This window comes from Astatotilapia calliptera, chromosome 10 (assembly GCF_964374335.1).
Source record: "Astatotilapia calliptera chromosome 10, fAstCal68.1, whole genome shotgun sequence".
Taxonomy (NCBI): domain Eukaryota; kingdom Metazoa; phylum Chordata; class Actinopteri; order Cichliformes; family Cichlidae; genus Astatotilapia; species Astatotilapia calliptera.
The window spans coordinates 8724110-8750551 of NC_137431.1; the positions used below are offsets into that span (position 1 = coordinate 8724110).

The following is a 26442-nucleotide window of genomic DNA, read 5'->3' on the forward strand; positions in this document are numbered from 1 at the left end:
GTCATCCAGGTCATCGTAGTGAAATATATATCCTGCTGCTTTTACACACGCACTCACATAAGCTCAGCGATTCTCTGCGCGATCAACCTCTCACATGTTTAAGCTGCGGGAGATTTCACTTGTCATGTTTGCATAGTAAGCTAACAATTAATAAGACGATGTCAGAGGAATTGGTGCACAAATTATCATCACTCACAGATCAGTGCTGTCGCTCTCTATACACAGTTCGGGCGATTGCAAAGTGAAAGCAAAAAACAAGCGCAAATTCAAACGCGATTTCAATATGTCACATATTGACAGTGGCTCACCGATGCCAATGACATAATTACCCAGCTACATTTCTGAAAGAATGCAAAAGCATTGACATATATTTTTCCTTCCTACAAAAGCCCGACGGGCAGGGCAGAGATAGATTTTGGTACCCCGACTGAAAAAATCGCTAGCTCCGGGACGTCGGGCTAGCGATATTGCGAGCCCTGTATCTGATTGAGGAATCACTCATCTTTGGAAAAGAGAGTTTGTTACAGAGAAATGTCTCTTTCCAAAATAAAAGCTATACTATCCGCTTCTTCTGGGCTATATTCTCAGCAGCATATTAAACAGCTGTCTAAATGACTCTGCTAAAGTTAGTAGCATGCTTGCTTGTTTTTTTTTTTTCTGCTTCCACTTGTCTTTGCACTAGGATGATGTCGGCGTAAATGTGCAGTCATATTCGTTGTGTTCCCACTAGTGCTTTCAGGTTAATCTCGTTGAAATGACCTTAACGCCACAACACGGCAAATCTCCGTTAACAAGCTACCGCCGATCGCCCCGTGCATGGGGCTAGACGGCCAACACGTTAACGAGCTAACTGCGCTAACACACTAGTTCCCACCCATGTAATTGAGCATTGCATGGCACATCCAACATACTGTTTTACTTTAGTCCATGACTTGCTTATCTTCAGGGTCATACGTCACATGAAAACCAAAATAATTCCAAACGCCAGATCTGAATGAGGGTGGGGGAGGTCCATCTTGTAAGGAGAGCTTAACTTCTGTCTCGCTAGCTTGCCCTGCGCTCTTCCTTCTGACGATGCTGTCTGTGTTGAGCGCTCAGTGAATCTGCGTTCGACTACTCCGCCTAGGCTGCACTGTCGACCCTAGGCGGAGCAGTCGAACGCAGATTCACTGAGCGCTCAACACAGACAGCATCGTCAGAAGTAAAGTTGATAAAATAAATTACAAATTTTGTATTGTTCGATACATATGCGTACCGAACCGAAAGCACTGTATCGAACAGTTCAATATCGATACGAATATCGTTGCACCCCTATTTATTACATAAAATATTGCAGATCACGTCAGCTGATTTCTCTGATTTATTGATTCTGTCACTAGTTAGACTTACATTAGTTTATGCTAGCTATTAGCCGCAACCAACCATCCAACCACAGGATGTCACGTTCCGTATTGACAGAAGATGGTGCTAAACATATATTTTTAAAACTTGAACTTTAAGCACTTATTTCTTAAATCCAGCTTCACACACAGAGTGTTTTCTGCGTCAGTTTTTGAGAGCAGGGCTCCATGATGTAAATTAGCCTTTATATATGTAGCATTTCATGTCCTCTTTAACCCTTTACAGTGTCCACCCATGCTTCAAACCCTTTCTATCCTGGTTTATGTAGGACTTGTCAAACCTAATCTCCTTTAATGACTACATTGTGGATTTTGAGTGGGACTGTTTACTTGCTCAGTAACCCCTGCAGCCATGATGTTTCTTAGAAGTACGTGGGCAAAAGGGTAGCTATCTGTCAGTGTTGCCTAGCTGTAATGGGGCCAAGCAGATTGAGGAAGCTGCTGATTCAGTGGGGGTTTGGATTCTCTTTTGGGGGCTGGTGTGTGTGTGTATATATATATATGTCATTAGGCCACATGCTATGCTGTAGGCGGACACTCTGTTTTCATATCCGACTGATTAAGAGCCACTCTAGAGGGGCCTCCCCTGTAGTGGGGTGCATTTCGTCAGTGAAGAAGAAAGCTTAGTCTGGTAGACATTTGCTTAACTAAAAGTAAAACACAGTGTGGCAGGAGAAGTCTGAACAGTGAGAATTGATCTCGTCTTCAAGATTGGTGGGTTTGAAGGGGGCAGACCACCTCTTAATGTCAAGGGTACATCTGCAGCTATATTTGTCCAAATGTTTACACAGTCTCAGTGGGTGCCATAGAGGAGAGTGGGCTAGAGTTCATTCAGCCCCCTCCACACTTACCGTGCTCTTCTGTGAATTTTGTTAGAGGCGGGGCAATGAACTGTGTAATCAAGCCAAGGCAAAGGGGAGGAGCGTGTATCTGTGCACGCGGGAGGGTTTTTGGGTTGGCTGTTCTGTCTATTTGTCTCCATCCAAGGCCATTTCCCAAAGAGGGAGGCATGGCTCTCAACTATCTGGTGCTACATCAGCTGACCAAGGCCCTCCCCTCTCGGATTAGAGAGGAGCAGGGCTTGCTCAGGGCTGTGGGGAAGGAGAGAGAACGAGAAAGCAGGAGAAAATGAGAGGAGGAGAGTAAGCTAGAGCGAGAGTGTAAGTGAGGGAGCAGGTCTCGGCAGCCCCTGAATGTAAACAGATTATTAGATTATGAGAAGAAGACGACTGAAGAAAGAATTGTCATTCTCTCACCGTCACCCTCCCTCCTTCACTTTCTATTGCTTTTTTTCCCTCTCTCCTTCTATCAGTGCTGATGGGGCTGTGTCTGTCTTTGTTATTTAGCTGGCGCTGGTGAAACCGGAGAAACTTCTCGCTGGACCGAGGAGGAGATGGAGGTTGCCAAAAAAGGTACTGCTTTAATGAACTACTCTCTTTCCTTTATGTCTTTGTCCTTCCTGTTATCACTGTGCGGCTGAGACGCCTCTGCTTCTTACGATTGTGTTTTTCCCTCCATCTCCCGCCTTTTTCCATCCGCTTTGATTATCTGATATTGCGTTGCCCTGCCCGTTTCCTACATGCAAACGGGAATGACTGCGCACATGCATTCACACAAATAAAAACTATTCCTGGTGCTTTACTGGAAACTGTTGGAGAGCCTGTAGTCCGCCCCCCCCCCCCGCCCTTTTAGCTGCATTGCTGACTTCTCAGAAGTGATCTATTAAGGCCATCCAGGAAGCAGCAGACCGTGACGTTTTCCTTCAAAGATCTCTATCTATTATTCAGGTTCAGACACTTTTCAGATTCTCTAAAAAACAGAAAGGAAAAAAAAGTGAAAGTTACTTCAACAAGTCTTCGAAATATTCATTGCACGCGTCGCTTGGTCTAAGGTTAGACACTACATGTCTTTAGTCAGCTAATGCCACACAAGTATGCCTACGCTTGCCCCTTTCTGCTTGGATTTGCTGGTGATAGGTTCTTATTCAGGGTAGATTGGCAGAGTAAACAAATGGATTCATGTTGAAAAATTAAGACTGTTGCGTGTTTCGATTTGCTCCACCTTTCCAAAAATACGAGTGGATATCATCTCCTCAGACAGGAAAGTCATATAACATAGTAGGTTCGGAAATCACCTTTATGCTGCCACATGTGGCTGATCAGGCAGGCCCAGTGAACAGTTTACCTCTGAGTAACTTGATTTGTTTATCTGAATAAGCCCTGGTGTTATTACAAGGCTGAGACATGCCAAGCTTGGTAGTCAAATCAGAACATCCCCTCAGATTAAGAAAGAATTTGGGTCATTGCAGTTCTTTATTGTTGTCTGGATGATTTCACACCTTTTACTAAAATGTGATATTAGTATAATTAGAATTTGGTATAATCACTTTCGTTTAAGCAGTTGTAATACAGCTTATGTATTGTTGGTAGGCCATATACCCCTAGTTCCTCAGCGAAATCTGAGGTGTTAAAATCAGTCAGACCAGAGCAGCTACCACATTGAAGTTATAAAGCTCACAAAGGCCTTTTATTGCTAAGTGTATTACGGATATTTTGAATATATAACTGGATTGAATGTTGTCTTGGTAACACAAGAAACAGTGACACTTTCTTCGATTAGCTTTTAGAAGAAGTTCACTTGATTGTTTCCCAGTTTCTGCCTTCAGATTTAGTGCTGTGCTCACAGCACCATAACTTAATTTGTCAATGATTACTATGAACGTGTGAACCACTGATTGTAAATTAATCTCAAGACATATTCTGTTTGTGCACAGCACTGAGAAATACTATGAAACATCTGGCACAGTTGTGATTATGTGGAAGGAGTATTAGTTAAATATAGTACCAGAGCAGTTACAGCAGCACAGGAAAAATATGACCAGGGCTGTAACAATATTGGCTAATTAACTTGTCATAGTGATCAAAGCAGATAAGCTAAGTGGTGATCGGATAGAGTGAGTTTACTGTATTCAAGTACATTCCCCCCCCCCCCCCCCCCCCCCCCGCGCGCTCCAAACAAAAAAAAAACGAGAGCTGCTCTGAACTGGAACATTAATCAGGTTTTGTCTTTAGCTGTGCAGCGATTTGTCAAGCTGCCAGTATCCTTTATCTTAGTGGGATTAGGCGGGAGAGAGAGGTCACATGGGTTACAGGATTTAGAGAAGAGCTGCTCTAAAGGTAAATGGAAGTCTTCCAATTGACTGTAGGGTGAAAGAATAATTTCAAAGTTTAGTGGGACCATTAAAGCTGATTGTGCAGGATGGGGAAGACCAACAGCAAATCGCAGCAGCGGGGATCCCAAGAGTGTAGTGTAATTTTTGTGGTGATGCTTTTATTTGTTAAAAGATATCGTTAAGATTTAACTGAGATCATCTTCCAGAGCCACATTGGAGGTTCTGACACAGCATGAGAACCATTACTGCATGTTCACGCTAAATAGGGCTTTTAAAACTTGTCCTTTCTGCAGTGCCTTTTACATTACTGCAGCCAAACCTCGATTGAATACAGTGTCCATCGTGATTTTGTAAAGTCCTGTCTGGCATTAGTTTGTATTATTAAACATGAAATGCCTTGTTAATTTGTATTTTACCAAGTATTCAAGTTAGATTTTTGATTTTGCATCATCTCTCTCCGTCCTGCACCAGGGCTTGTTGAGCATGGGCGAAACTGGACAGCTATTGCCAAAATGGTGGGCACCAAAAGCGAGGCACAGTGCAAGAACTTCTATTTCAATTACAAGAGACGTCACAACTTGGACAACCTGTTGCAACAGCATAAGCAGGTAAGCTGATTGTAATCTGGATTCAGTTGCAGGCTGTCTTTAAGCTGTTGTAACTCTGTATGAATGAATGTATTTTATTAAATACATTTTTTTGTTTACGTGTTTTTTGGTTCCCAGGATACACGAAAGGCTCGTGCTGATAGGTCTCAAGGTGAAGGTCTAGCCACGCAATCACCGGATGATGATGAGGACAATGCAGAGGACAGTGAAGGTCAGAGAGATGGATAAGATAACACATAACAATCACACACATTCTTAAGAACTCTTTTTGGGTTGTAAAGACTGCACGTCTTCATCGTGTGATAGATTCTTGATTATGAGCTTTGAAGCGTAGTGCTTGATCTCAAATGTTAAGTAAAGAGTTTAGAAGAAATCTGTGAAGCTCGATCCAAACTTCTATTTGTCATTTAAGTGTTTCCTCTGGGTTGATGGCAGTGGGCTTACTCTGTACTGACAGTAGTTTTAATAAGTGAGTGGAAAAGAGATCAAATGCAAAAAGGCAACGAGTAGAGGAAGAGACTAAAGATGTGAACTAATTCAGACTACATAGGTGCCTGTTGCATAACAGTTTGTAGCTTTGAAGACTGAAGAAAGCCCACTCTTTGAACACAAAGTGCTGGTCCCACTTGTTTGATCCAACAAGCAAACAAGCCTGCCTGTCTACCTGCCTCCCTCACTTCCAGAAATCCTTATCTCTGCTGGGTTTACATGGTGAAGGCATGAAGGCATTTTTTCTTTTTCTTTTTTTAACAGCACAGTGTTTTTGATGTTTTTTTTCTGCAAAAAACCAACAACATCAAACCAAGTTTAAGAAAGGTTTACAGACTTTGGACACTTCGACTATAATTTAAACAAACTCTGCTTTACAAGATAACTGCGGCGACGTCGCAATGTTGACTTTATCTACATCTGATGGAAATCGGGTACTGCTGGTGATCTACACGTCACAGATCTCACTTTATAAAGTTACACATTAGGCCATCAGAGGCATTAATAAAACTCTCATAACTATAAACATCGTGATTTACCATTTGGATATTTTGTAAAGCTGCTTCTTTGATTTTTGGTTTGATGCATTGAATGGATCTACAAATCTGGACTACCATCACCATGGTAACAGCTGCAGCTAGACAATATGCAAACCAAGACGGGCAGACAGGTTTTAAACATGTGGTTTCTGGATGTGAATTTATTTTTTATTTTTTATCACTTTAAGCTTTCTGTTTTGTTTGCAATACTGTACATCCGCATAGATTGCAGTTATCTAAACTTAGGTGTGAACTGAGCTTATGATTTATTTTTATCTTTCAAGGTTGTGCTTGCGGTTGTGAGACCTTGAACATAGCACAGGCAAATATTATCAGCGATAAACAAAATATGGTGTTTTGCAATAAGTGGCAATCACATGTGTGCCTAAGCGTGAATGCATGTGAATACATTTCAAATGGGTAAAGTGAATGTTTAGGTCCTGTTGTAGATTTTCTGTCTGGGGTTTCATGCTATGTGAGTTTGATATAAATACCCCATTCTTTCTTGACTTAATACATGGAGGCTGTATTATGGCTGATGTTTTAATGGTTTCATGGAATATTCATTGAATTGTATTATTTCCACGATCCAATTGCGTCTTCTTTATATGATTAATCTTAGAGTATCTGCTCTTGTTTTGATTTATGTCAGGATGTCTATATTTATTTTCATTGTTAGAAGGAGTTTAGAAAAGTCCTGTGAGTTTTAGTAACTTCATTAATTGTTTGTCATGTATTAATTTGTCCTTGGGTGCTTCCTTAGGAGGTGACAACAGCTCTGATACAGAGAGCGCCCCTTCCCCCTCTCAGGCTGACTCCTCAAAGTCCGGTGACTCCAAGAGGGCAGACGGCGCTGCAGGAGATACTCAGTGTGCTGACCAGGACAAAGGCCAGACTAGCAATGGGAAGGCTCCAGAGCCTCCATGCGAATTCACAGTGAAACAAGAGAAAATCCCAGAGGGCGAGGTGGGATCTCAGGAGGAAAAAGCCAGGGTGACTTCCTTTGCAGGCTCAGTACATCCTAAAACGGAACCTCTGGATGTGGTTATGAATCTCGAAGAGGTTAAAGTGAAGATGGAGCCCGGTATCAAGGAGAAAGGCGAAAAGGGAGATCATGGCGAAAGGCTCCACTCAGATAATGACTCCAGCGCCACCTGCAGTGCTGATGAGGATGTTGAAGCAGAGCCTGAAAGGCAGAGGTGAATTTTCATAGCAAATTTCATAGCATAAGCTCCCTGTTCACGCGTTCATGTTGTGTGTGAATAACTGCATTTTCCAAAAAGAATGCTGTCAAATTATTTTAAACGTCTATATTTTGTCTCACGCAGCAGAATATTCTCCATGGAAAAGCCTTCGTTGCTTAACCCTCCAGGCTCGGTGTTGGTGCCTTCACCTAAGCAAACCCAGCTCAACATCGATCAGCTGCATCAGCGGGCAGCTTCAATACCACCCATGGTTGGTAACTTTTTCAGAAGGATCATTCTCAGACAAAAAAAAAACTACAACAAAAAAACTACAGGCCTTTATAGTGTAAGCACTATGTAATACATGGCAAACAGTTCCACTGTGTGTGGAAACATTTTTTCTATTAAGGTTTTTATTGAATGAAAACAATAATATTTGTATGTTTATTAAACGTGTTCTGGAATTGCTTCCCTGCAGTGCTTCATCATCTCACTTAGTTCATATCTGGCTTCCGGACTCATGGACTTCTCCCCCTTCTTAATACTTTAGGTGCCTGGTCCATTTGGCACTGGTGGCGTGCCCATCAGTGGTTACGCCATGTTGCAACACCAGATCAAAGCAGTGCATGAGTCAGCGCACCAGGAAGAGAAGCAAAGGCAGGACCATGGTAAGAAAGTAAAACTATCCTCGTTCAACGCTCACATTTCCTGTTGCCTTCTCAGTGCTCTATCCTCATTGTTCTCTGCTGCTGCTGCTAACAGTGAACTATTTATAGCCTATATTTTAGGACCCATTCATTTTTATGTAGTTTCATAAAAATGTTTTTATGAAACTACATGTTTAGGGTGCTCTGGACTGTCGTAATGTTCTTCAGCCTGAGCCAAGATTAAAAAAAATAAATAAAAAATCCTTCTGCGTTTAGTACTATATGAACAGAAGTCTTGATTTACACTTCTCTTGAAATACCTTATGAAGAGGGGGATTTGGGGTTTGTGTTTTTTGATGCCATGTGACTAGAGGCTGTCAGAGGTCACTTCTGCCTGACCTTCGATTTAGTTCACCCATGTACCTTCTGAATGGAGAGCAGTGAAGCCAATGGGCAGACTGTATTACAGCTTGATTTTGCAAAGCTTTTAGCACCTTTTAGCGTGAGTGCCATGAAGAGGAGAGCAGCTGTCAGTAAACGACTGAGCTTTGAAACCACAGTATTTATTACACATAGTAGGTTTTAGCGGGTACGTGTCCAGGTGGCGGTGTGGCTGTCAAAAATGTGCATCCATTCTGGGTGGTTATCTTCCCTTTGTCCTTATGCCTGTACGCTGCAGGTAAACCCTTACCGTACATGCCTTATGACATGATGCTGGCTGTGGACCAGGAGACCCACTCCGGTCAGCCAGGCTCTCCTTACAGACTCTCCCCCAGGGAGTTAAGAAAGGCCTCACCTGACCCCAACGCCCCCAATGTCTCCTGCTACAGTGTGCCACCAGGTAAAAGCACACATTTTCACCTCCTCCTCCCAACCCTTTTTGCCTCCTCCCATGACCCTGCTGATACAGGCAGGCCTTGTTTGACACCCCTTTTCTATTTGTGTTATAGATTTTTTTGACTCCACTGGTAGTGGAATATGACATTGTCTTCAAAAATGTGCATACATACTAACTGAAATAGTTAAAAGAATGAGGTCAGTATATGAGGCAACAGGTTAATGTCAGAGACCCCCCCCCCCAAGACCCTGCATGAGGTAAATGAGTATTCTGAATTGTGAATCATTTTGTGTACTCTATACTAGAGTCCAAGAGTAAAAACGTGGAGCTAGCAGTGAGCATGGTAGGTCCACTTTAAATTTGGAGTGGAGATGAGGACTGCTGTGGAGCTCTTATTCCTGTCATGGGATGTGACCGTGTTAGCACTTGTGTATTACTCAAGATGTATCTTCCCAAGTCCAAAGGTATATGTGTACACATTAGCATTTAGCAATGTACAGGAAGTGTGCAATCAGTGTTAAGGTGAAATGAAGAAACCTCTGCCCAGATATGACCATCCATTGCTTTTGCTAATATCTATATCCTGCATATCTGAAGTTCTCTATGTCACGTTTCTTTTGGGGTTTTTTTACACTCTGTTATAAAGTCATCCTCTCTGCTTGTAACGTTTTATAACCGGTTGGATTATAATTTGCTTATTTGTGAATGGATCAGACAGAGGTAACACTTCTTTGGCTCCATTTGTTGTGTCTCAGAAAATGAGCCCACTTCCAGTGATAGTTGCCCTCTGATCTCCGTGACATTTTGTGTATTTGCTTTACATAAGTGAGCACATTAAACCATATTTATAGGTTTCTTTATAATAATTTCATAAATGATATCATTTTAACTATTGGTGATTTTCATTAATCAACAGTAAAAAAAAAAAAAAAAAAAAAAAAAAATGACCTAACCATGTCCTGTCCACTCTGATGTTCTGTTAGACTGCTGTCATCAAAGAGCATTTCTGCTGTATCGCCCTTGTAGGTGTGCTACATGTCCGGTTAGAATATGGTTATAGTGAATTATGAATCCTGAAATTGAATATCACTGCAAACTGAAGGTCATACACCGTCTGTTTGTTGATGATGATTAACAGATTCACATTTTAATGATGTTGTGACAGCAAATCAAAGCCAGATAAGGGGATTATCCTGGATTTACTACATGCAGATTGACTGTCAGATATTTGCCAGAACTTTATAGAGCTGGGAAGAGGTGCTATGTTTTACTTCCTCATTTCCCACGTGTGGGACTAATAAAGGTCATCTTATCTTATTTTCCATCTTATAGGATGCATACAAAAACTTCTGCTGTTACTCCCCCCCCCCCCCCCCTTGTTTGTAATCTGGGGCAAGGATAAAATCATGTCCATCCGAATTAAGTTGTTGTTCCTGAACTTCCTGAGCATGAATGTTAATGCCTGACACACAGTCCCTTCTCTGCAACAGAGGCTTATAAATTCGTCATAGAGTGGCTTGTTTTCTTATCTGTCCCTGCATGAGCCAGCAGCAGGATGACGCCCGTGCCCGCTGGAGGAACTCTCGCTGCCATTTGCATTTTTTATAGAGTGCAGAGTGCATGCTGCTCTCCCTGCAGGGAGGTTACTCCCGGTCTGTGTGGGTGCATGTTTGAGGTGTGTTATGATTCATTTTGTCTATTCAGCTGTCCCAGGAGACAGTCAAGCAGACAGCGGGCATGGGCCAAAGATACCACAGGCTGAAGACAGGCTGTTAAATGAGGTCTTCTCTGCTTACTTCGCCACTCAGTGCAGCGTTGTCAGAACAAAGCTTAATATTTTATCATGAAGTATTTAATTTGGAATAAAGCTTAAAAAAAACAGTATGTTGGGTGCACTGGTTTGCTTTTTTGATGTTATACCCAGCTGTTTTAATCAGTTATCTTATTTCCTTTTCTGTATTTCCACCAGTCCTTCACCCTGCAACTACCCAGCTGGTCCAGAATATACCAGATGGAGGCCGCATGACGTTCAGAACCATTCGACCTCCCAACATTCCCTCTCCTCCTCCACTCATTCCAACTACCAAGCCCACAGACAAGCCTTCCTTCATCCAAGGAGGCTCCATCTCCCAGGTGAGGCACCTGGGGTATGATGTTTGTGCTTTACCAGTAGACTAGCTGTTCTCTTACACCACTGGGGAGAAATCAGATTCTTTAATAATTTATGTGAGCTCTGATGTAAGATTAACATATGTAGGTTTTATAAATCTTTTTGTCCATGACAGGATCAACACTTTAATTTTCAAACTATTACTATATTTATCTACTACACTGTTGATGGTAGAATAGGACAGTTGATCCCATCTTAATAAAATGAACTGCTTTATTGTTTCTGTGTACCCAGTGAGCTGACTTTGAAATATGTTCTGTGATTTAATTTCCAGGGAACTCCTGGCACATACCTGCCATCCCACGCTATCTATGGGCCAGAGGGAACTAAGAGCAGTGTGGGCTCCATCTCTCTGGGTCTGCCGCGGCAGCAGGATCTTAACAAGCCTGGTAGGATAACAGGCTTCATGTGACTAAGCTGTTTATCACTTCTTCTGTTCATATAGAGCTGGCAACATTGGAAAACCAAGCATGGCATGAAAATGAATGCTTTGCTTTCAGTGTCAGAAAGCAAAACATCCAGATCAAAGGACGTTGCTCTTTAGAAATTCTGTCACAGTTGACATCTGAGGCATCGCACCTACTTTATGGCATGGTCTGTCTGTTTTACTATTGTCCCACACAGAATTCTGCAAATAGAGAACTGGAGTTCCTGTTAGTAGAAAACTTTCTCAAGCCTTATAGTCTAGTTATATTTTGTTTCTCTCTGTAACTCTTTAGGAGCTGCAGTTCCATCCATACAGGATTGTAGAGGCAACCCAGCAAAGGCTGGCGAAGGTCTGCCTTTCAGAGGCTCTATCACTCAGGTAATGAATGGATGAAATGAGGCTTTGTTTTTTTGTTTTTACACTTCATGGGGTTTTTTTTGTATTTATAGAACATTTCTTTGCTCTCCCCTTAAACAGGGCACACCAGCTCTGGCCCAGTCGAGCATTGCTGCTGACCTTCTGAAGGGCACCATCACAAGGCTTGCCACAGAAGACCCAAGCAGCCCAGACAAAGCTAGGGGGGAGCAGCTGGCTAAAGGTCATGTCATCTATGAAGGCAAAAGTGGGCATATCGTGTCCTATGATAGTTGTAAGTGCCTTTTATTGTCGATATTGCAAATAGCAATTTTTCTTTGTTTGGCACACACGTGTTATTATATGTTTTATTGACCAGTAGCCATCAAGAACCCCAGGGAAAACACCCGCAGCCCCCGAACAAGTCATGAGCTGAAACGCACCTTCAACATGATGGAGGAACCCATGGGCCGAGGACACACAGGCAGAGATGGAGCCCCGTTGGAGGGTACTGCTTGTGTGTCACTGAATATACACACTGTCCTTGTTTGTCTTTTCTGTGTCAGGGGCTCACGGTGCCTGTTTCTGTTTTTTCCCCCCTCAGGGTTAATTAGCAGAGCTTTGCCCAGAGAAAGCATTCATGGAGAATCTAAGGAAAGACCGGTGATCACTGGATCCATAATGCAAGGTAGCTTACTGTAAAGTTGATGCATCACTCAAAGTCACATGAACGAATAAGCAAACCTGAAATAACTTCAAATCTTTCCAGGGACACCAAGAACTGCCGCAGAGACTTATGACGATACTATGAAATATGGAAAACAGTTAAAGCAGGAGAGCCCGCCTGCCCGCTCCTTCGAAGGGGGTATTGGCAAAGGCAAGCCCTACGAGGGCGTCAATACGATTAAAGAGATGGGTCGTTCTATTCATGAAATCCCACGACAAGATTCTGGACAGGATATGTGCAAGACTCCTGATTTGCCAGACAGAAGGGTTTTGGAGGGCTCCATGTCACAGGTCAGACAGAGCTGTGATTCCAGCCACTCTTAAACAATTTACTTTAATGTTTTTGAAATTTAATATATGAACTCCACAAAAATACAAAACTGATTTTTTATGATGAATTGATAACTAAACTGTTGTTTTTAAAACCCTTTACCAGATTCACAATCTGAACCAGCCCACCATCAAACACAATGTCAAGTCCCTGATCCCCAGTCCCACTAAGCTGCCACACAACATGCCCCAACTGGAGGCCATGGAACGAACCAAATACGACGAGGGTAAGGGAGTACGGCACACCTCTGTGGTCAACTCCACCACCTCTGTTCTACGCTCCACACACCAGGAGGCCAGCAAATCCCAGCTTAGCCCAGGCTTGTATGAGGACGCCAATGCTCGCAGGACCCCTGTTAGTTACAGTACCAACCCCATGTCTAGAGGATCACCTATGCTGGGACGAGCTTCAGAGGGTATATTCCATAATCATTTTATTCACAGTAGAACATCAGGTTCTCAGTTATTTATTAATAAACATTATAACTCTTACAATTATGGAGTTGGATAGAATTGAAGTAGACATTTATCTTTCCCTTACCAGATGATCTTATTTTGTCGAAAAACTATAGTAGTAATTAATACACAATGTGCACCCAGTGCTGAGGGCACTGGATAAGCTTTTCTTTTTTCTTTCTTTTTTTTCCTGAGAAAAGTAATGAAATGATATTAAGTTGTTGCTTCAACTAATTAGATAAGACGTGCGTCTCTCTCTCTCTCTCTCTCTCTCTCTCCCTCTCTCTCTCTCTCTCTCTTCTGAAGGTGGGATGGGGTCTGCAAAGTCTGCTTCACATGAAAGAAAGAGCACCATGACACCGACGCAGAGAGACAGTGTCCCAGCCAAGTCCCCAGTGAGCGGTGGTGACTCTGTACCCTCTCATAGCCCCTTCGACCCCCATCACCCCCATCACCGACCTGAAGTGTACAAAAGCCATTTGCCTCCACATCTTGACCCCACCCTGGCCTTCCACAGAGTGCTGGATCCTGGTATAGCGTTTAAAGCATTTTTATTCTTTCTACCGTCACCATGTGAATAATGAAAACCTTGATTCTGAGTAAACTGATGAAAGCAACTCAGGCTTTCTATTTCATAAGCATAACATGTCCAGGATCTTTTACAGCTGCTGACGTCAGCAGTGGTGATCTGTATCAGTGAGCCTTCTGTTCATGGGCTTTTTTGTTTTGTTTTGTTTTGTTTTGTCCTCTGCTACAGCATTCATGTTCCCCAGGCAGCCATCCCCAACAGGCTACCATAACAACTACCAGCTGTACACCATAGAGAACACACGGCAGACCATCCTGAACGATTATATCACTTCCCAGCAGATGCCCAGAGGACTGTCACCGCGGGAACAGTCTGTTGCTATCCCTTATGCACCCGGATCTCGAGGTATGGCCCTCCGATAGCTGACTAACAGCTGTGGGCAGGAGGGGTAGTAGTATGCAGGCTGTGTGCTTGTGAAGTAGTGGCAACCTTTTCCAGACGCCCAGAAGCAAATGACCTAGACAAATTCTGCTGATTTGTTCTTTATATTGGGGCTGCAAATGATTCGGCTACAGCTCAATTTATACATTTTGTATAGTCATGCAAATCTCCATTTGCTGAGTGGTTGCCTCTTACAAGTTGACCACTATTCCACTCTCTTTGCAGCCCTGTTGCTTATTGATCAATTTGTATTTGGAAGCACTAACAGATGAAGGTGATGGGTTACAGCTAAGTATAGACGGTGTTCATACATTCAGAAATTGATGGATTGGTTCTTGTTGTTCACCGTTGGCCCTTTGCTTCTGTCTGTAAAAGGGATTATTGATCTAGCCCAGATGCCTCCAACTATCCTGTTGCCTCACCCTGGGGGAACAGGTACTCCCACTTTGGAACGCATCGCCTACCTCACTGGACCTCAGCCCCCTTTCCCTCCTAGAGCTTTCAACCCAACCTCCATGTCGCAAGGTGAGGACCCCTCCCTTCCCCATCCCTACACCCCATGTGCCCTTTATCTTCCTTGCCACGATCGCCGCTTCTGTAAAAGTGCAGCTCTGTGCTGGCCTGATGTGGCAAAGGTCGGTTGTGCTTGTCTGGTTACAAAAGTTAAGTTTTACTGAAGTCATGCTGGGAGTGATTTCCCATAAAACTGCCTGACCGTTGCACAGCGCAGTTGATGTCCTTGTTTTTGTTTTTTTGTTTTCTGTTGCACAGGAAAAAACAAACAAAACATAAATAGCCTGCACTCTGTTTTTTATTTTTATCCTATCGCCTAAACCGATTGTTTTAATATGTAGATTCCAAAAACCTGGTGATGAGCTTAAAGAGTTGAGTTATGTGGTCTGTAGTTGTTCTTATATTTCAGTCCAGGTAAGTTTAAGAGTTTAAAGCAGCTTTAAAGCAGCAGCAGCACAGTTTCCTGGTTTCATCTGAAATGGTACATCTGGCCATTTCAGAACTTGTCAGCAAAGCTAACATTTCTAAAGGAAGTCTGCTCCAGCATTTTTCTAGCAGGTGAGTCGAGTCTTTACATTTTGTCTGTGGTGTCCTTGTTCTCTTCAGGTCACCTTGCTGTTGCCAATGAGAGAGAACGGGAGAGGGAGCGTGACCGTGATCGGGAGCAGCAGGAGAAGGAAAGGGAAAAGGAAAGGGAGCAGAGGGAGAGGGAACATGAGCGTGAGCGGGAATTAAGAGAGCGAGAACGAGAGCGAGCCAATGAATACATGCGTGCAGGTGAGTCATTTTTGAGTTTAGAACTCGTACAGTTTTGGAAATCTCATTCTGATGTTTTTAGTCCCTTCAGTATAGGAACCTGTGCTCTTAGGGCTTTTATTTTGAAACACTGTTACAGTAAAATATTTATGTGTGTCCTCAAGGCGGACCAGAGCAGCCAGTCCGGCCAGGGAGTCGAGGTTATCTGCACTCCCCTTCTCCCTCACACAGACCACAGGATGTTGGAGTTCCACAGCGGCCAAGCATCTTCCAGCCAAAGAGTGTCATCACCTCTCTGATGTAAGCTTAAAGCTACTCTGGGTCTCTTTTCCTCTAGCTCGCTAAAGATTTTTTGCACATGCATATTTTTTTTATACATGATTACATTTTGGGCAACAGCATGACATGATAACTGTGTGAGCCACTTCTTTATGCTAAAAAGTCTCCTCGTTAGACTCATTTGATGCAATGGAATGGAAAAATATTTTACATGAGCACATGTTTCTGCAAATATTTTTGACGTGATCGAGTTCTTATTTTCTCTTTTAGGCCTCTTTCAACAGCTATATCTGCACCACAGAGTACCGCCCGCCACAGTACTGCAGCTGATGCTCTGGCTGCTTTGGTGGACGCCGCAGCTTCTGCTCCACAGATGGACGTGGTCAAAGTGAAGGAGAGCAAACATGAACGAGATGACGATATGTCTTCAGCTCGGCGAGCATCCAGCCTGTCTGAACAGCAACAACAGGAGACAGAAAGGCGATCTCTGCATTCACCGTATGGAGCTATGTCTCTGCCAGGGAGTAAAGCCTATCCAGCTTATTCTGAAAGCACTGGTGTTGGGGTTAAGGATAAGGGACCTCAAACAAAGTCCCGCATTGAAGAGGAGCTTCGGACTCATGGAAAGACGACTATGACAGCCGCCAATTTCATTGATGTCATTATCAAACGTCAGATAGCCTCGGACAAAGACTCGCGAGAGCGAGGCTCCCAGAGCTCGGATTCATCTAGCAGCTGTGAGTGTATTGGATTAAAAAAGAGAACTATTCAAGCTTCACATAAATGCTCTGTGATACCGTAACATCCGCAGTTGCATGAAAGGATAGGTGTACATAGAACAGTACATCTCATGTGTAGTAGAGCCTGACCAATATATTGGTAGGGCTGATATGTAGGCAAATATTGGCTATTTTCCTACATATCAGTATCTGCAGCCGATAAATTAAAATTTAAAAAGAGATAGGAGAAATGCCCTTCAACAGTGTTGGCGTTGCAAAGTTTAGGAGAAGGAACTTTCCAACTGCCCTGTTGGCAACAAGTGTTTGGAATGCTACAGACACCACAAGTAGCAGAGTCAAGCAGAGCGTAGAAGAGCAATCATTGTCACAGCATATTAGGCCCCTCCATAGTGTACTGGTTAATACATTTGCTTCGCAAGCAAAACGTTGTTGGTTCAAATCCAGCCAGACACACAGATCCCCTTTAGGTTTACCTCAGGAAGGGCATCAAACAAACTTGCAGCGCTACCGACTGTAACAACCTCTTGTGATTAGTAAGAAGCTGAAAAGTAGCCTTATTGTCATATTATCTTAAGGACTCAAAAAGACACATACGTTTGTGTTAAGTTAATGTTCATTGTTTTTTTCTTTAACTCACCAAATATTGCTATCAGTTTGGCCTCAGTCAACAGTAACTCTTTGTCCATACTTGTCCCACAGTGACATCCAGTCGCTATGACAACACTGGTGGTGGAGCAATTGAGGTGATCAGTCCAGCTAGTTCCCCTGTCCAGCCTCAGCAGGACAAACCAGAAGATGTGCAACAACAGGCATCGGGTATGAACATCCTAACTTTGGGGATATTCCTTTTTTTATTTAAACCAGAGTGATTTTACTAATATTCAAATATAATTCAAGTTATATTAAAGATATTCATACAATGGATTTTTTAAATGCAGTTAAACTCTGTCACACAATCGCATACCAACTGGTGCATTGGGGAATTTACAGTATCTTATCCTAAAACTCTTCAACTCAGACCACTAATCTTCTGGTTAGAGAACGATACCCTTGATTACTTGTTGGGGGGTGGTTGAAGATTTGGCATGAAAGGCTAAAATTAGCTGTGCTGAGTAAACATGCCATACCTTGAATGGCTTCACCGACTAACCTTGTGATTTGAGACTGTCTAGTCCCCAGACTGCACTCAAAAGTTATTTTTGTCACCTGAAAGCAGATGTGGATCATTTACTTTTGGCATAGTCTTTTGGAGCCTTGCCATCTCATCACTTCTCACTTCACCATGGCTCTCTCTAAAACAACTCTGCTCTGTCCCTGGTTAACCTTTCGCAGTTGGCATGCGATCTTATGACATGAGTCGATACCGGCAATCAGGGGAGCCACCACAGTCCAGTTCCCAGCAACTTTCCTCCTCCCAGGCTGACAGCTACTCACAGGTCCCCAAAACTCATCGAGTCATGACCTTGGCAGACCACATTTCGGTAAGAAATGCTGGAGAGCACAATGGCCTGCAACATCAAAAATAATGCAGCACATAGGAATTTACCATGTGCACCAGGTAATCACAGCTAGCTAACTTGGTTTTGTGGTAACTCCCTGTAATGCAGCACATCATAACACAGGATTTTGCCAGGAATAAGGACCCTCCTCCAGTCTCCTCTTCAGCCTCTGCTGCATTCCAGAGCGTTGTGCCACCTGTGTCCTCTTCAGGTCGAGGCAAAATGCCCAGTCGCTACAGTCCTGAGAATCAGGTGCAGGCCCAACACCACCAGAGACCCTCCAGCAGAGTTTCCCCAGAGAACGCCTCCGACAAGCCCAGAGCCAGGTACTGAATGCCTGAATTAATTAGAATGAAACCAATTTATTTTCTGCCATCTGACAAAAATTTGCTCTCTTTCTCCTCTTCAGGCCTGGCAAGTCTCCAGAGCGAGGAGGCAGGCCGATGGAGAACTATGAACCCATCTCTCCACCACAGAGCTACCAAGGCATGGACAAACAGGAGTCAGGTGGACCTCCACCCCAGCGGCGAGAGGGTGACAGCTCAGAGATTAGGTACAGGAGCGGCTCAGCTTGTTTGTTTGATAATTTGATTTTATAATGATTCAGATTTAGTTTTGATGTTTTTGAAGGTTTGTGTCACTGTTTTGTCTGACTCCTTGTGTCTTTTTTTGGTTCAAGGAGTGACTCACGGTCCCCAGGGAGTGTTAGCTATCTGCCTTCCTTCTTCACCAAGCTGGAGAACACCTCACCAATGGTGAAATCGAAGAAGCAGGAGATCTTTCGTAAGTTGAACTCCACCTCTGGTGTTGGTGATTCTGATGTTGGTAAGTGGGTATTCTCTTATCCTATGTTAACCTAAATCCTTCTAGCTCTTTATGCATGTGAATTTGTTACGTTCCCCTGAGGGGTCTAGGCGGGGAGGGGGAAGTAACAAAAGTGACCGGGTCAGAAAAAGGAGTCAGGGAGGCAAAACAGTTAAATAAAACAGTTTTATTGAAGTAATTCAACTAAAAGAGACGGACAAGCCGTTATCACCATAAAAGAAACAAACAAAACTCAGGCGTCGGTCAGTAAAGCAAAGTCAAAAGGAAAGCGCAGCTCACTAGCTGGAAACCACAAACACAGCTCACTAGCTGCAATCACCACAAAACACAGACAGCTCACTAGCTGCAAACACCACAAAACACAGACAGCTCACTAGCTGCAAACACCACAAAACACACACAGCTCACTAGCTGCAAACACCACACAAAATGGCACTCTGGCCCAGAGCTCACCTTTCCCTGGGCTTAAATACTTTTAATTACTGATGTGAGTCAGCTGTGTAACAGGGAAAGGTGGCACCTCAGGCAGAAGAGGTAGTGTGACACGCCCACACAGGCACCTTCAGGAGGAGGCCCTGCTAGGGCCGTAACACCCCCTCCCATAAATACAAACCCGTGGTTTGTCAAATTATCTCGATAACCAAAATGATTAATCAAGTCCGTAACCATTGCATCACCAAATTGCAGGTTTTCCACCTACCAAACCGCGTAGCAACGGTTAGGCATTGCCCGCGGAAGCTGCCAACCCCATCTCATTGGGTTCAAAATACTTACTGAAGGTGGCCCCAGACCCTCAAAACAATGTCTCATGTGATGGCTAGGGCTTTTTTGAGCCATCACATGTGGAGAACACAGGCAGTCAGAAGACCTTTCTGCAACACTTTGCAGACGATTCCTCAAGTCACCGGTACAGGCATGTTTGTTAGCCAGGGTTGCGGGTCTTACTGGTGGTTTTATACACAGCCTGTCCCCCTGCAGGTCATTTTGGGGACCTGGGAAATTGTCAACCAGCGGCCACTCAGGGTTAATTGATCCCTTACACTGACCACAGGAGCCCCTTAAACAACTATGCCCCAAGTGTGGTCCTTTGTTGGGCCTGACAACCTTGTTAGTTTGAGAACCATGAGTGACTGTTTTCAAATCAGGCCTTCTTCCCTTTCGATACGCTTTCCGCTTAAGTGCCAGTTTCACACAATCAGCAACCACATGGCCAGGCTTGTGGCAGAAGAAACACAGTTTTGCTTTGGAACTTGAAACCACCACTTTTTCAGCCTCGTTAGCTGGCTCCCTCCTAGCTCTCCAAGATGTATTGTAGTGAGAAGGGATGTCACATTCTACAGCATTTGTTTTATGAGTTAGGGTAAACTCATCTGCCAGTATGGCAGCCTGCTGTAAAGTGGAAACCCTCTGTTCGCTTAAATAAAGAGCAATGCACTTAGGAACAGAGTTTTTAAAATCCTCCACAAGCATGAGCTCACGTAACGACCCAAAATTGTGAACCTGGCTTGCAGAGCACCACCTACCAAAAAGCTTTGCCTTCTCCCGAGCAAAGTCAAGGTAGGACTGACCCTGTGCCAACTCCAAACCTCGAAAGTTCTGCCTATAGGCCTCAGGCACAAGTTCATAGGCTTGGAGGACAGCACTTTTAATCTTTTCATAAACTAGGCTGTCCTGCATAGACAGACCAGAGCAAACTTCCTGAGCCTTACCTGTGAATTTACACAGCAACATCACCCCCCACACATCTTCAGGCCACTGTAATGCAGTTGCTATGCTTTCAAACACACTGAAGAAGCTCTCAACACTGGATTCACAGAAAACGGGAACCAGGTGGATGTTACTGCTTACAAACGAGCTTCTAGACACCTGTGCACTGATGGCTTCATCAGCCATTTTAGGGGCCGGAGAAGGGTTAGAAAACACACCCTAATTAAGACACAACCACACCCGTCTGCCAACTCACTCAGAAACTACACAACTTAGTTTAGCTGACCAACTGACCTCTTACAGCATACACAATAAACAAACACAACTTACCCAGTTCCTAAGCACAACAACCTTTACCTACCTATCTTCTGGAGCGTGCTGGGCTCGAGGCGACTTGAAAGGCAGAACTTCAGCGACCGGGGCCCTGAATTGCCTACCCCCAACAGGGAACTAATCCCCGCCCAGGATTACTCCGAAAATAAAAAAGGCAAAATAACAAAATAGTGCCCGAAGGAAGAACTTAATAAGCTCAGCTGGACACTCACCTAACTTAACTGGGAAGTTGAACCTCTAAAGGCGAAAAAAAACCCCAAGATAATCAAAAACCAATTCCAACTCAAAACTCCCTTTTCAACGATCCCGGACGAGCCCCCACTTGTTACGTTCCCCTGAGGGGTCTAGGCGGGGAGGGGGAAGTAACAAAAGTGACCGGGTCAGAAAAAGGAGTCAGGGAGGCAAAACAGTTAAATAAAACAGTTTTATTGAAGTAATTCAACTAAAAGAGACGGACAAGCCGTTATCACCATAAAAGAAACAAACAAAACTCAGGCGTCGGTCAGTAAAGCAAAGTCAAAAGGAAAGCGCAGCTCACTAGCTGGAAACCACAAACACAGCTCACTAGCTGCAATCACCACAAAACACAGACAGCTCACTAGCTGCAAACACCACAAAACACACACAGCTCACTAGCTGCAAACACCACACAAAATGGCACTCTGGCCCAGAGCTCACCTTTCCCTGGGCTTAAATACTTTTAATTACTGATGTGAGTCAGCTGTGTAACAGGGAAAGGTGGCACCTCAGGCAGAAGAGGTAGTGTGACACGCCCACACAGGCACCTTCAGGAGGAGGCCCTGCTAGGGCCGTAACAGAATTATTAAAGCGTTTTGAACTCGGTTTCTTCTAAACCAGCTTTTTTTTCACCAGTATTAATTGTCTTGCAGGAAACGCACAACCAGGAACAGAGATTTTCAACCTGCCTGCGGTTACCAGCTCCAGTAAGTAGCAGCATATTTTGTTCAGACACACTGTGTATTTATGCCGATTCTCTCTCACTGTATTGTGCGTGTGTGTGTGTGTGTGATATGATTTTTAGGCAGCATCAACCCCAGGAATCACTCCTTTAGTGACCCAGCCAGTAATCTGGGTCTGGAAGACATCATCCGCAAGGCCTTAATGGGCAATTTGGAGGACAGACAGGAGGACCAACAGGGTGGTGTAACATCCAACACTGGCAGTGACCCTCGGCAGGAGGCCAGTCCATCTCCCAGCATGGGTAAGCAGGAATACCCCCGCTATTGTAGTCAACTTTGTGCCCTTTCTGAAGGACTGTGGATAATGTTGATTTACCTCTACCTCTTTGAATTCAGGTAAGCAGAAGCAGGGAAAAGCCAACAGCCGGAAATCCAAGTCTCCTAACCTGGGTCAGGTCTACGGTGGAGGGGAGCGCCCCTCATCAGTGTCCTCCGTCCACTCTGAGGGAGACTATCACAGACAAGCCCAATCCCAGTGGAGCTGGGATGACCGACCCTCTTCCACAGGTGCACTGTCCAGTCTCTACTGTCACTTTACTGTTTTCTACTCATAGATCTTAAATGATTCTATTCCAGAGTAAGCTCAACCTATTAAGCAGCAACCTTATTTTTTCTTTTCCTTCCTGATGTTTACTTCCCAGCTAGATTGTTAGTTAGCTTGTTATTGTGAGAGCCCTCAGTATCATTCAGCTGCTTCTCTAGGTGGTGGGCTGTCTTTTTTTATAGACTCCACAGTCTTGGACACCAGTTGGTGACAACCTTTTACTGCTCTCGACATCTAAGCAGAACCTGCAGCAGGTGGAGAACTAGTTCTTGTGCATGCTGAAAAAAACAGAATAATGAATTAATTGTTAATTCATTGTTAATGAGTTCTTCAACAAATTCTGAAAGTCTTCCCCTGGCTCCTCGCTTCCTGCTGCGCCCAAACCAGCTGACTGACACTCAGTTTCATTTCCTCATTCATAAAGTTGCTGTGAAAGCTGCAATTGAAAAGTTTCATTTGCAGAGATTTTTGGTAGAGTTTTTGGTAGAAACTAAAGTCATGTTTATTTGCTATTTTTTGTATGTAACACGACTGCGTTCACAGTTATTTAGTCGTCACTATTATAAAGATAAAGACCAAGATTACATCTCAGATGTAAAATCTGTAGTCTCAATTTTTCTAACTGTGTGGACAGAAATGCAGCTATAAGAGTGTCATGCAATTTTTCTGAAACATTAAATGTATTTTAAAGTGACTTTTTAAATGCAGTTGCAGACACTCTAATTGTGTTCTGACTACATTTCATGTTGAAATTTGTTCACAGACACATTACATGATGTGAAACAACATTTTGAAGTACACTGTGTGAAATCGAAACTTAAACTCACCTTAATCTGAAAATCACCTTAATCAGGTCTCCTAGAACTGGATCCATGTCATAAATTCCATAACGGATCAAAGCAGCTCAGTAGACCATGTTTGGGTTTCAGTTAACTAGCATGGCCGGATTTAAAACTGATAAATTCTTAGTGCGTTATTTTGTCCTTACATGATCTGTATTTCTTATTTAAAATGTGTCATCCTACCAAAATTACATGTAAAGTTTATGTAACTAAAGTGTTAAATGTAAAACGCCAGCTCTGGTCAGCCTTTCCTGAATCAGAAACTCGGACATCAGCTCAGGGTTTATGGTTTGACTCGGAGTTTGTTGAACCTGCTTCCTAAAATATGGCCCTGGCATCATTTCATCTACATTTTGCCCACTCGTGTTGTTTTCCTTTTTCCACAGGACCCATCCAGTTCCCATACAACCCGCTGACTATGCGCATACTGAGCAACACACCACCCACTTCCATAGCGTCACCCTCCATACAGAGCCAGCAGCAGCAGCTGCAGCAGAATCCAGCTGGAGCCCCTGGCCAGCGGCGAGAGTGGCAGTCTTTGCTTTCGGAGCAATACGAGACCCTGTCTGATAGTGATGACTGAGCCCCGCTTGCTTACAGCTTTATTAACCAGAAGAGAGGCCTGCTCTTTGGCTTGTCTGTTCACGCCCCTCTCCTGGAACTAACCTCGCTCACTGGGGAGTGCAACATGTAGATGGGGTGTTGTCCTTTTTATTTTTGGTGCTATGGCGCCCCCTGGCTGTTGGCTGAGAGTACGAGCAGCAGCCTGTGACAGGAAGGGTTCTCCTGGACGTCGCTTGCTTTTGGTCCAGAAGCACTCGTCCAGCCTGTTGTGGTGGGGGAAAAAACAAACAAAACTCAGCTTGAGGTGATGACATGAGATGCAGGAAAGATAAAGAACTTAATATGTAAAAAAAAAAAAGACAACAGAAGAAACTATTTCTGAATTTTGTTTGATTTCTGTAAAGATATACCTTGTCTTTAAGAAGATCATTGTATGTAAATAGAGTAACCTTTTGCAGTGTTTTTCTTAACTTGATTATTTCTTATTTTAATGTTGCTTTTAAATTGATCCACTTTAAATGGAAAGAGTGTGGGTGCGTTCTTTAATAACACAGTTGGTCTTGTGTAGTCCAACATCTCCCACCCCTCCAAACCCTGTCACCCAGCACACACACAAACAAATACTTTTACCATTACAACGGTAAGAGAGAGAGAGAGACCGGACCTGTGGTTTGTACTTGACCATGAGCAGAGCACAGAGACTGTGCCACCCTGCGCACCATCCACCAAGCACCACCAGAGCCTGAACGTTGCGGACATTAGAGGAGAACAGACTAACATTTCAAACAGCATTGGTATCTGATAACTGTCTTTATCACACAGCGGAGATGATGCATGGATTGTAAGCGTTGGATGGTAGTGATAACCGCTCACCCTAGACAGAGAAATGTCTTCAAAACAAGTTGAGAACACTGGTGTCATAGCAGAGAGACGAAAAGTCTGATATAAGCTTAATTTCGCCAGAAATTATATCATTATGACTACTCCTGGACCCCGACTGAATAATGAAAGTGAGCCAATATGTTTTTTTTTGTTTTTTCCTTCTTCTTCTCCAAAAGAGCTATGTGATGTGTCACATGTAGCTGTCTCTTTGCAGTTTCCAAACTGTCCAGAATGATTTGTTCTGCAATGTCGTCATGGTTTAAAAAGAAAAAAAATGTCAGGAAGTTGTTTTTTTTTTATGCTTTTGCCATGCCTTGTGACTTGAGAAAGAAGGCAGCTTTAACTAATTTTCTCAGAGATATACGTTTGTGTTTAATGTTTGTATTTGTTTCTGTAATCCCTCTTTTTTTTAATTATACTGTCCTGACAAAAATCTGAACTCTGTAAATTGTCTTTCTATTACACACAAAGACAAAACTAACCAAACTTAAAAAATGGTCTGCACCATTGTTGCACTTTTTCCTTTTCTTTTTCTTTCTTTTTTTTTTTTTTTGCTTTGTAGCATTTGACAACAAAAAGCATACTACCTGCTGTGTAACTTATTCATCCTCCAGCCTTGGAGTATACTAAAATGTGCTTTAACTTTTCCTACTACTCACAGAAATTTGCCCCGATTTTTTTTCTTCCTTGTAGCTGGTACAGGAATCTTTTTGTTTAGTGTCACACTTGCATCACAATTGCAGTTTGAACTGTATGGTACCATTACATGTTTAGGCATTTGATGTCATGAAGATTCAAATCCATGACCACTTAATCTCTGCTTTCATTGTGTCACACAACAGGCATAAAGCTTTGAATATGAATTATACTAGGTCAACTATAATACACGGCAGTAAACTTTGTTTTAGATATGTGGAAAAAAAATATTTTGGCTTTTTCAGCTTTCACTCTGCTCAGTTAACAAACCCATTCTGCTCTAAACTTGATATTTCCTTTGTTGTTGCTTTTTCTTTCATTTTTTTGATTTAAAATTGTCGTAGCACATGTTCAGATTTTTATTTTCTGTCATTTTTTCTTCTTCAACATCTTTGCTAATTCATCCCGTTTAGATGGGGTGTTATTTGTTTACAAATGCAATGACAAAAAGAAAAAAAAGTTTACAAACTTGAATCTTAAAGAAATCCGACATGAAGCCGAAAAAATATTGGAGCATCTTTTCAGCTCTCTATCAAACACACAGTGGTGTTTTTGGGTTTTTTTGCTCTTTGTTTGTTTTTTTGTTTTTTTTTTGGAATTGAGACTTGAAAACCCGTGTAACCTATGATGTTGAAATGCAATGTTTGTATCGCACAATGTCTCTCAGTAGGCTATTACAAGAGTTCAGACCAATCAAATAAAGTGGATCAGTTCACCACTGAAAAATGTGCCGATCCTTGAGACGTGTGCAGTTTTTTGTTTGTTTGGTTTTTTTCCCTTCTCTCTGGTTGTGCACTGGCAGTTACACGCACTCTTTGACGCATATTGCAATGATTTATTTGTCAGGTAATCCAGTATGAAATGGAAATTAATGCCAGTGATCCCTTGTAGGTAAAAGTTGGGCAAATGCAACAAATATATCAGCTATTAAGGATTCCCAGACTTAAATTGAAGGTGAGAAGGCAAAAATGT

General features: G+C 43.0%; 1 protein-coding gene across 8 annotated transcripts in view; it reads left to right on the top strand.

Moving 5' to 3' along the window:
• The window catches only part of ncor1 (nuclear receptor corepressor 1), a 61544-nt gene extending 37247 nt beyond the window's left edge, over nucleotides 1-24297 (top strand). Inside the window, exons 17-46 of one of the 8 annotated variants that reach the window (XM_026183266.2) lie at nucleotides 2747-2812; nucleotides 5044-5180; nucleotides 5298-5391; nucleotides 6972-7407; nucleotides 7537-7663; nucleotides 7943-8060; nucleotides 8719-8880; nucleotides 10847-11010; nucleotides 11322-11436; nucleotides 11767-11852; nucleotides 11952-12123; nucleotides 12208-12336; nucleotides 12433-12516; nucleotides 12598-12845; nucleotides 12991-13300; nucleotides 13647-13871; nucleotides 14098-14274; nucleotides 14686-14835; nucleotides 15430-15600; nucleotides 15744-15879; nucleotides 16129-16595; nucleotides 17298-17414; nucleotides 17931-18079; nucleotides 18206-18423; nucleotides 18507-18650; nucleotides 18777-18922; nucleotides 21853-21906; nucleotides 22005-22184; nucleotides 22279-22449; nucleotides 23715-24297. In XM_026183266.2, coding sequence (XP_026039051.1) covers nucleotides 2747-2812; nucleotides 5044-5180; nucleotides 5298-5391; nucleotides 6972-7407; nucleotides 7537-7663; nucleotides 7943-8060; nucleotides 8719-8880; nucleotides 10847-11010; nucleotides 11322-11436; nucleotides 11767-11852; nucleotides 11952-12123; nucleotides 12208-12336; nucleotides 12433-12516; nucleotides 12598-12845; nucleotides 12991-13300; nucleotides 13647-13871; nucleotides 14098-14274; nucleotides 14686-14835; nucleotides 15430-15600; nucleotides 15744-15879; nucleotides 16129-16595; nucleotides 17298-17414; nucleotides 17931-18079; nucleotides 18206-18423; nucleotides 18507-18650; nucleotides 18777-18922; nucleotides 21853-21906; nucleotides 22005-22184; nucleotides 22279-22449; nucleotides 23715-23911 — 5150 coding nt within the window. In that variant the 3' untranslated portion in view covers nucleotides 23912-24297. Of the gene's footprint in view, nucleotides 1-2746; nucleotides 2813-5043; nucleotides 5181-5297; nucleotides 5392-6971; nucleotides 7408-7536; nucleotides 7664-7942; nucleotides 8061-8718; nucleotides 8881-10846; nucleotides 11011-11321; nucleotides 11437-11766; nucleotides 11853-11951; nucleotides 12124-12207; nucleotides 12337-12432; nucleotides 12517-12597; nucleotides 12846-12990; nucleotides 13301-13646; nucleotides 13872-14097; nucleotides 14275-14685; nucleotides 14836-15429; nucleotides 15601-15743; nucleotides 15880-16128; nucleotides 16596-17297; nucleotides 17415-17930; nucleotides 18080-18205; nucleotides 18424-18506; nucleotides 18651-18776; nucleotides 18982-21779; nucleotides 21907-22004; nucleotides 22185-22278; nucleotides 22450-23714 lie in introns of those variants that run through there. The other 7 variants (XM_026183269.2, XM_026183267.2, XM_026183270.2 and 4 more) reach the window with 7 other exon arrangements.
• Nucleotides 24298-26442: the final 2145 nt, after the last annotated feature.